This window comes from Vicia villosa, unplaced genomic scaffold, assembly GCF_029867415.1.
Source record: "Vicia villosa cultivar HV-30 ecotype Madison, WI unplaced genomic scaffold, Vvil1.0 ctg.000144F_1_1_1, whole genome shotgun sequence".
NCBI lineage: Eukaryota > Viridiplantae > Streptophyta > Magnoliopsida > Fabales > Fabaceae > Vicia > Vicia villosa.
In genome coordinates, this window is record NW_026705036.1 from 204505 (window position 1) to 214749 (window position 10245).

At 37.1% G+C, this 10245-nt stretch overlaps 1 protein-coding gene across 1 annotated transcript; it reads left to right on the plus strand.

Annotated features, from left to right (window-relative positions):
• The first annotated feature begins 298 nt into the window (after positions 1-298).
• On the plus strand, positions 299-8376 carry LOC131624609 (magnesium transporter MRS2-I-like). Its single transcript, XM_058895546.1, has 11 exons — positions 299-544; positions 631-660; positions 768-882; positions 984-1105; positions 1282-1356; positions 6854-7054; positions 7147-7191; positions 7641-7685; positions 7939-7968; positions 8052-8171; positions 8257-8376. The coding sequence occupies exons 1-11, from the start codon at positions 299-301 to the stop codon at positions 8341-8343; spliced, it is 1116 nt and encodes a 371-aa protein (XP_058751529.1). The 3' UTR covers positions 8344-8376.
• The last annotated feature ends 1869 nt before the right edge of the window (positions 8377-10245 follow it).

Sequence of the window (10245 nt, forward strand, 5' to 3'; positions counted from 1 at the left end):
TACATAATAAGTACATAATAAATACTGAATTTCCAATTATTTTTTTCCTCTTCTGGTTTTCATTACAAATCCTATAATATTTCTCAGTATAGCTATTTTTCGGTAAATGATAAGAGTTGAAAAATATGGTTTTTCGTTGATTCTAATTTTATAATTGTTTCATGTTTCATTAACGGAAAAAAGAATTTTAAAAGATTAGTTTTTCTGATATTTGTGATATTTAAAGTCAAATAGTCAATGATGTTGAATTGAGTTTGGGGTTTATGGTAATGTAATTTGAAGTGGTTGGAGGTAAGGGATGGCTCAAGAGAGCAGCATTGACGTCACTGCAGACTCAGACCCACAGGCTATGGTGGTTACGAAGATGAAGACAAGTTGGATTTTGTTTGATGCTAGGAACCAAGGGTTGATTCTTGACGTGGACAAGCATGCTATCATGCATAGGGTTGAGATTAATGCACATGATCTTAGAATCCTTGATCCCTTTCTCTCTTACCCTTCTACCATTCTTGTTCGAGAGAAAGCTATTCTTCTTAATTTGGAGGTGGAGGGTCACGTATGGTTATGTTTTTCACATTTAAACCTATGTTTTGTTCTTTGTTTTTAAATTTGTTTTTTTGTATGTTTCAGCATATCAAGGCGATCATCACAGCAAAAGAGGTTAGTTAGCTTTTCTTTCAATTTGTGAATGCATAATTTGTTCATGGAGATTGAGATAGTTTTTAATTCCACATAATAATTGTATCTATATATAAGTTGTGGTATAGGTATTGCTGAGAGATCCAACAGATGAACCTGTGGTCCCTGTTGTTGACAAACTCAAGAGACGATTGCCTACAATAAGTGCCATTCATCACGAGATCGATTCTGCTGAAGAAGATGGCATGTCTAAAATAATAGTTGATTGCATAAATTTGTTTTCAATTGACACATTAATATTGGTATTCTCCGTGCATCTGAATGATCTATATTATGCAATGTAGAGTCACCGTTTGAATTCCGGGCTCTGGAGGTAGCCTTAGAAGCCATTTGTAGTTTTCTTGCTGAACGTACAACTGAGTTGGAGATGGATGCTTATTCTGAATTAGATGAACTTACTTGCAAGGTACAAAATTAATTCAATTCCTTATCTTGTTTCAGTTTTTATATGAGCCCTCCTCAGATATATAGAATAAGCTAACAAATAAGAAGGTTCGATTTCAAAAGTGGGAGAAGAGATTTTTCTTGAGAAGTCTGTTTGTTACATGTTTTTGAAATTCTCAGACTGTATTTTGCCTGCAGATTAGTGGTCTAAATTTGGACAGAGTTCGTAAACTGATTAATGCAATGACAAAGCTGACTGCCGGGGTTCAAAAGGTACGTCAAGTTTTCTACTTCTAATGCTAGTGAAATCTTGGGGACAGAAAAATCCTATTTTCTTTTTATATACAATCTGCACCTTCTGTTTCAAGATGATTATTGATCTTACTGCAATGAAATTTAAGTATATGAAGTAGGACTTAATTTGGTTACATCCAAGAAAAAGTGAGGAAATCCAACTCTAGAGTTAAATTAAACTCAATTTGGTTAGCTCTAATTTGGTGTATTTGGATAATGAAAAACACCATTATTTTTTATAATGCTTCTTTTAGTTTTGAAGTGGTGATCTCTAACATTTTGTTCTTTTCTTGGAGATGGTTGTGTAATAGTAACTCTACTTCTAGGACTATTTTTTATGATTGGTACAAGTTACTTTTAAACTGTTTTAACTCTATTTAGAGTTCTTGTTGTAAGGGTTGCACCCATAGTGCGATATCTTATATCATTGCTTATTAAAAAAAAAGTATATGAAGTAGGACTATCAATATTTTATATTAATATTCTATACGAATGGTAACTGTTGAATAAACTTTAATGTTATGTTAAATGAGTTTTTATTAATAAGTTAGTGGAAAAACAAAGAGTCTCTTGTAGTTGGAAGGTCAAGAGATAGTGGCATATTAAGAGTATTTATTTGCTTTAATTTCCTAGTATAGCAGAAGTCTTTTAGGTCTATATAAAGACTTGTTTGTATTTTCATTTTCAACCAGGAAGTAAAAAGTGCAGTTTTAAAGTAAGATATCTACCAGTGGAAGTATAGTGTAAAAAGTGTTCTGTGCAGTTTTAAAGCAAGTCTTCCACCAGTGGAAGTATAGTGTTAAAAGTGTCCAAAATTGTTACAACTGCAGAATAGAAGTAGCAGTCAGTTTTTTACAAATTGGTATCAGAGCTAATGGCGAATACGATGAGTCAAATGCCGCTACCACGATTAACGAAGGCGAATTACGAAAACTGGAGTATCCAAATGAAAGCTCTTCTTGGATCTCTAGATTCGTGGGAGACGGTCGAAACTGGTTTCATAGAACCAGATACCACGGGGTATACAGCGGCTCAAACCAAGGCGTTGAAAGAGACGTGTTCGAAGGATAAGACGGCACTGTACATCTTGTTCCGAGCTGTTGATGAATCAAGCTTTGAAAAGATTGCAGGTGCAACGACTTCAAAACAAGCATGGGACACGTTAGAAAAAGTATACAAAGGAGCTGACCGAGTCAAGCAAGTTCGTCTTCAAACTCTTCGAGGAGAATTGGAGAGAATGAAGATGAAGAAGTCAGAAACTGTATCAGAATACATCACGCGTTTGCAAACAGTGGTGAATAAACTCAATCGAAATGGAGAAACGATGACTGATGCTCGTATTGTCGAAAAGATTCTCAGATCTTTAACTGATAACTTTGAGAATGTTGTGTGCGCGATAGAAGAGTCGAAGGACCTTGCAACGCTCACAGTCGAGGAGCTAGCTGGTTCTCTCGAGGCACACGAACAACGTAAGATCAAAAAGAAGGAGAAGACAAACGACGAAGCAGTTCAGACCAAGGAGTCCACCAAAGACGAAAAGGTGCTCTTTTCTCAAAACTTTCGAGGAAGAGGACGTGGCCGTGGAGGTCGTGACAATGGTCGAAGTGGTCGAGGCAGCAACTTCGAGAGAGGACAGTCGAGCCAGCAAAATTGGCGTGGCAGAGGACGTGGTCAAAGAGGTGGTCGGTCGAACTACTCCAACATCGAATGTTACAAGTGTAACAAACATGGTCATTATGCAAAGGATTGCAACTCCTACAAATGCTATAACTGTGATAAAGTGGGACATCTTGCAAAAGATTGTCGAGTCGAAAAGAAGGTAGACGAAACAACCAATCTAGCTTTGGAAGCCGAAGCGAATGAAGGCTTTCTGCTGATGACTCAAAAAGAAGTAGACGCGAATAATGATAATATGTGGTATCTTGACTCAGGGGAAAGTAACCATATGTGTGGTCACAAACACCTATTTAAAGAAATGCAAAAGATTGAAGATGGTCATGTGTCTTTTGGAGATGCATCGAAAGTGAAGGTCGAAGGCAGAGGTACGATTTGTTACTTGCAGAAGGATGACTTGACTGGGTCAATCTAAGATGTGTACTATGTACCAGATCTCAAGACAAATATTTTGAGTTTGGGGCAACTCACTGAAAAAGGTTATTCGATATTCATGAAAGATCGGATATTACACTTGAAGGACAATCTAGGGCATCTGGTTGCTCAAGTCGAAAAGGGGAAAAATCGAATGTACAAACTGAACTTGAGAAGCGTTCGAGGAAAATGTTTGCAAGTCAATGTCGAAGACAAAGCGTCGCTGTGGCATCTACGTTTTGGTCATCTATATCATGCTGGTCTGAGAAGGTTAGCAAAGAGTAACATGGTGCACGGGCTACCAGACATGGACTATGAAGGAAAGTTTTGTGAAGAGTGTGTGCTTAGCAAACAAACAAGAACCTCATTTCAAAAGAAGGCCGAATATCAATCTAAACATATTCTCGAACTGATTCATACCGACATATGTGGACCAATCACTCCGGAATCTTTCAGTGGCAAAAGGTATTTCATTTCCTTTATCGATGATTTCTCACGAAAGACTTGGGTTTATTTCTTGAAAGAAAAATCTGAAGCATTCGAGGTGTTTAAAAAGTTCAAAGTGATGGTGGAGAAGGCAACTGACAGACACATCAAAGCAGTTCGATCTGACAGAGGCGGTGAGTATACTTCAACAGCCTTTATGAAGTATTGTGAAGAGCAGGGCATAAGGAGATTTCTAACTGCACCATATTCACCTCAACAAAACGGTGTGGCTGAAAGGAAAAATCGAACAGTTCTCGACATGGTTCGATCAATGCTTAAGAGCAAGAACATGTCGAAGGAATTTTGGGCCGAAGCTGTACAATGTGCCATTTATGTTCAGAATCGATATCCTCATTCGAAGTTAGAAGATCAAACACCACAAGAAGCATGGAGCGGACAAAAGCCAACAGTTTCTCATTTCAAAGTATTTGGTAGTGTGGCTTATGCACACATACCGGATCAACGAAGAACAAAGCTTGAAGACAAAAGTCAGAAATACATATTCATTGGATATGATGAGAAGACAAAAGGGTACAGGCTGTTTGATCCCATAAGCAAGAAGGTGATAGTGAGTAGAGACGTTCGAGTAAACGAAATGAGCAAGTGGGACTGGAACAATTCGACAGAAGTTATCGTCGAAGTTGGAGAAACATCAGTCGCTATACCGACAAGCACTTCATCTGACCTTGAAGATTCTGACACTGAAGATGAACCTCTGCAACCTAGAATGCGAAGTCTGCAGGATTTGTATGATACAACAGAAGAGGTGCATCTTATATGTCTTTTGGCAGATACTGAAAACATTAGCCTTGAAGAGGCGATGCGAGATGAAAAATGGAAAACTGCCATGAACGAAGAGATCAAGGCCATTGAACGTAACAACACATGGGAACTAGCAGAATTACCAAAAGGAATTCAACCCATCGGTGTGAAGTGGGTGTTCAAGAAAAAGATGAATGCTCGAGGCGAAATAGAACGGTATAAAGCGCGGCTTGTTGCGAAGGGATACAAACAGAAAGCTGGAATCAATTATGACGAAGTATTTGCTCCTGTTGCAAGAATGGAGACAATTCGATTACTTATATCACAAGCTGCTCAATTCAAATGGCCGATATTTCAAATGGATGTCAAGACAGCATTTCTAAATGGTGTGCTCGAAGAAGAAGTTTACATCGAACAACCACCCGGATACATGAAAGTTGGAAAAGAAGAAAAAGTGCTAAAGTTGAAAAAGGCGCTTTATGGGTTGAAGCAAGCACCGCGAGCATGGAATACACGCATCGACACATACTTCAAAGAGAACAGTTTCAAGCAATGTCCTTACGAACATGCTCTGTATGTAAAGAAGAATGGAGGTAACCTGTTACTCGTTGCTCTCTATGTCGATGATCTAATTTTCTTGAGTAACAACAGTCAGATGATAGAAGAATTCAAGGGCACAATGACACGTGAATTCGAGATGACAGACTTAGGTCTGATGAGATTCTTTCTTGGTCTGGAGGTTCGACAAGAAGAAACAGGAATTTTCATTTCACAGGAGAAATATGCAAAAGAAATCTTGAAAAAATATAAGATGGAAAACTGTAATCCGATATCGACACCAATGGAACCAGGTGCAAAGTTGTCAAAATTTGATGGAGGAGAACGCATCGAAGCAAGCAAATATCGAAGTTTGGTAGGAAGTCTTCGATATCTCACATGTACAAGGCCAGATCTTTCGCTTAGTGTCGGAATTGTAAGTCGTTTCATGGAGGAACCAGTATATACACATTGGAAGGCATTGAAAAGAATCCTTCGATACATCCAAGGCACTGTGTCACTTGGAATGTTTTATTCAAGAGCAGAAGATTACAAGCTGATTGGTTATTCCGACAGCAATTGGTGCGGAGATGTAGACGATCGAAAAAGCACCTCAGGATATGTGTTCTTTATGGGAAATACCGCTTTTACATGGATTTCAAAGAAACAGCCGATTGTAACACTCTCGACATGTGAAGCTGAATACATAGCAGCATCTTGGTGCGTTTGTCATGCAATATGGCTTAGAAGATTGTTAAGCAAAATGGAGCTAAAGCAGGTAGGTGCAACAATAATTCAAGTGGATAACAAGTCAGCAATTGAGTTAGCAAGGAATCCAGTGAATCATGAAAGGAGCAAACACATCGACGTTCGCTTCCACTTGATTCGAGAACATGTGAAGGAAGGAAGTGTCGAATTGAGGCATGTAGCAAGCAAGGATCAAGCAGCATATATTTTCACAAAACCATTATCGAAAGAAATTTTCGACAGAGGCAAGAAATTGATAGGCATGATGGATGGTAGAAACATTTAAGTTTACATGGGAGTTTTGTTGAATAAACTTTAATGTTATGTTAAATGAGTTTTTATTAATAAGTTAGTGGAAAAACAAAGAGTCTCTTGTAGTTGGAAGGTCAAGAGATAGTGGCATATTAAGAGTATTTATTTGCTTTAATTTCCTAGTATAGCAGAAGTCTTTTAGGTCTATATAAAGACTTGTTTGTATTTTCATTTTCAACCAGGAAATAAAAAGTGCAGTTTTAAAGTAAGATATCTACCAGTGGAAGTATAGTGTAAAAAGTGTTCTGTGCAGTTTTAAAGCAAGTCTTCCACCAGTGGAAGTATAATGTTAAAAGTGTCCAAAATTGTTACAACTGCAGAATAGAAGTAGCAGTCAGTTTTTTACAGTAACTTAAGGAGCTTTCATGTTCTCCATGTTGAATAAAATATCATGGGGACTTCCTCTCGTTTATGATCATGGTTAAAAGTTGTTGATGATCGATTTTTCTTCATAGATTCATATGATCAATATCAGTTTTGTACCTCATTCTTGCATACATTTTTGTATAACATATCACTCATCACTTCTTGTCATCCGCTACAGATTAGAGATGAGCTCGAAAAATTGCTGCAAGATGATGATAAGATGGCTGACCTATACCTGTCGAGAAAGGCAGGCTCAGCGTCACCAATTAGTGGATCAGATGCTGCCTCCCAAACCATAGAATCCAATATGTCCAGAGCAAGTATGGTAGCAATTAGTTTATATGAAAATGGCGTGGATGAGGTTGAAATGTTACTCGAGGTTATAAAACTATTTTCTTCAAAAAGTATTTACAAAGATCTTCCTTATTTTTTGTAATAAAATATACTGATTTATCGTTTTCATTTTTGCAGGCTTATTTCATGCAAATTGATGCTACACTAAACAAACTAATCACGGTAAGTGTCCTTTCCCCGTGTCAGTGTTAATTAATTAATGTGTTAGGTTAGCAGTTGCCGTAAAAGCTTTTGCGAGTTTAGTTGGTACTGGTGTTGCAACATTGAATGTGCATGTCACGGAGTGCATTAATCAGAATTTGTTTTTTAACATAAAAATCGTGAATAATCAGACTGGTATCGTCACCTGCTAATACCGTTTTGTCGCGGTTGTATTCATAGTCGCGGGCCATTTTTAGGGAAGATAAATGACAGATTATAAAAAGTCACTATTTTGAACATAGTGGAGTCGAAGTGCAGTATTGGAGAGCGACATTCCGATACACTATGCCAGATATTTAACAATAGGGCTTAAACTCTGAATTTGTTGTTTGCTTCGTTACCTCATAGCAGCTGGATATCAAATTTATATTTAGTCTAATTACTTTACTTTTTTTTCTTTCAATATAAAGCTACGCGAGTATATTGATGATACCCAAGATTACATCAACATCCAAGTAAGCAACTAGCAGTTTATTTACTAGTAATATCAATCATGGTTTTAAGTTGCAGTTGCGAGTATTGCAATTGCGGCACTTGCGTTTGTAGCATCTTCAATGCGCATTGTGGCCGAATGCATAATTTTAAAATCACAAAACAATTGCAGTCCAACAATATTGTGGGGCGGACTGCAACTTAAAACTATGATAACAAGAAGTATTTAGTGAATAACATGTCAAGTAAATATATATCTTTTCATCCATTTTGCAGCTCGACAACCATCGAAATCAGCTTATTCGGGTACATATTATATTTCTGCACTATGCATGTCATGTATGGTGTTTTGTAAAGCGTATTTGCTAAATTTTTCAACACTCCTGCAGTTGGAGCTCTTTCTTAGCGCTGGAACTGCTTGTCTAACTTCCTACTCTGTGGTGGCTGGTATTTTTGGCATGAACATCCCATATACTTGGAATGATGACCATTCATACATGTTCAAATGGGTAAGAAAACTGTTGCTGCTTATGTGCAAATTTTTAAGAAAATAGAGTAACATATAATCATGTAACATGTTTACTCTACTTGCAGGTAATTATTTTTGGAGGCATATTCTCTGCTTTTTTGTTTCTCATGATTACCCTCTTTGGTCTCAAAAAGGGGTTGCTTAAAACATGAAAGGAGGGTGTAGAGAATGAATTCTAGGACTACCACACAGACAAGGATCTAAGGCATAGCAATTGGGGGCAGTTGCTATATAGTACTCCATCTATCTTTAATTATAAATTATAAGATCTTTAGAGAAAAAATTTGTCTATTAATTTTAATGCAATATTAATAAAAAAAATTCTAATATATCTTCTACCATTTATTACTCCTTTTTTTCATATTTTTTAATTTCGTTTTTCAATGTAATTATTGAAGAGTATTTTTGTAAAATTAAATATCATTTCACTTTTTAATTCGTGTAAAATGCTCAAAACGTTTTACTCCATTATTTAAAACGGAGGTAGTAACTTTTAATATAGACTCTCGTTACTTCACACTTTTCTTCAATAGCCCTGAACAATTAGAAGTTGGATGTCATTCCATAATATTTTTACCCTTCAAATCACTGTTTTAAAGACCGGTCGGACCGGGAACCGGTGGGCTAGGTGGTCCGATGAAGGTGCAAGACCGGAATTTCATTTAGCCCGAAAGAAACCGGTAAGAACCCGACCGTGTCACCGGTTAAACCACTATCTAGCTACTTTATTTAAGGCTTTTGAACAAAAAAAAAAAGAAAACGTAACGCAAAAAATTTTGAAACTTTTTCACTGTCTTCTCCTCTCCCAAAAAATTGTTTTTTTATACTATTTTTTCTCTCTCTTTCTAATAGAAGCTATATTCTTCAATCTTCCCATATCAAAACTCTCATTGGCATACTCTCTGATATGTTTTTTATTATTGTTGACGTTATTTTTTTTTTGACAAGGACAAACTTAACTGATATCATTAATCAAACAAAGTTCAATACAAGGAGGTATATATATTAAGAAACTACGCCGAGACTAAGAATTGGCCGCCTTAGCTAACATATGGGCAACCGAATTCGCTTGACGCTTAATGAACTTTACCTCAAAGTTCGGAAATAAAAATAACAAATGCTGAATAGTCTTAATAATAAAGCTAAATTCCGAAGTACCAACATGAGATGCATGAATAGCCTTAGTGACATATTGACAATCACTTTCAAAGATGACGTGGGATAACTGAAGAAAAACTGCATTCTGGATTGCTTCCTTTAAAGCGGTTGCTTCAGCTTCGACAAGGAAAAGAAGACCCACATCCCAGAACACTCCTGCGGAAATAAACCTTCCCAAATGGTCCCTAAAGAACCACCCTCTATTTGTTGTACCACACACATTATTGAAACCTGTGCCAACATTATATTTCAGTTGATTAACTGTAGGAGAAATCCAACTTGTTGTTAAATTATTAACCGCTACCGAGTTATGATCATCTCTAGCTAAAAACCAATCATACCAATTGTGATAAGCTTGTAAACCAATCTTCAAAGCATCATCCCGAGTATCTTGCCAAACCATATTATTCCTACTCCTCCAAAGGGTCTCAAGCAAGACAGTAAAACGACCCGCATTTCTACGATCCTCGCGACTACAAACATAAAAAATAAGAGACTTAGCATCATGGAAAGTATGCAACTGAGGGTCTAAAATAGATGACAAAGCTGCTGCCCGTCAACTCTGAATGATGGAAACGCATCCGAAAAAAATATGTCATTCATCTTCATCCTCTAAATCACACAAAGGACAAACAAACAGGCGTTGAACATGACGTTGTTGTAGCTTTACACGCGTCGGTAGGAAACCTCTACAAATTCTCCATAACAGGTGTTTAGCTTTAGATGGTGCAGAAATACTCCAAATACTCTTCCACCTACCCTCGATGCTATGATATCGATTGTTACTTTGTATACCATTCCAAATTTTATAACCCAATTTTACACTATACTCACCATTTTGCTCCTCTTGCCAAATCAACCTATCCTCCCTCACATCCTCTATTCGAGGAACTCTA

What these genes read in the sequence shown, in the direction of transcription:
- LOC131624609 (XM_058895546.1), top strand. Translation starts at nt 299, where the DNA reads ATGGCTCAAGAGAGCAGCATTGACGTCACTGCAGACTCAGACCCACAG. An exon ending in TGACTGCCGGGGTTCAAAAG is followed by an intron (nt 1,357 to 6,853) that starts GTACGTCAAGTT and finishes CATCCGCTACAG; the next exon opens with ATTAGAGATGAGCTCGAAAA. An exon ending in AAGATTACATCAACATCCAA is followed by an intron (nt 7,686 to 7,938) that starts GTAAGCAACTAG and finishes TCCATTTTGCAG; the next exon opens with CTCGACAACCATCGAAATCA.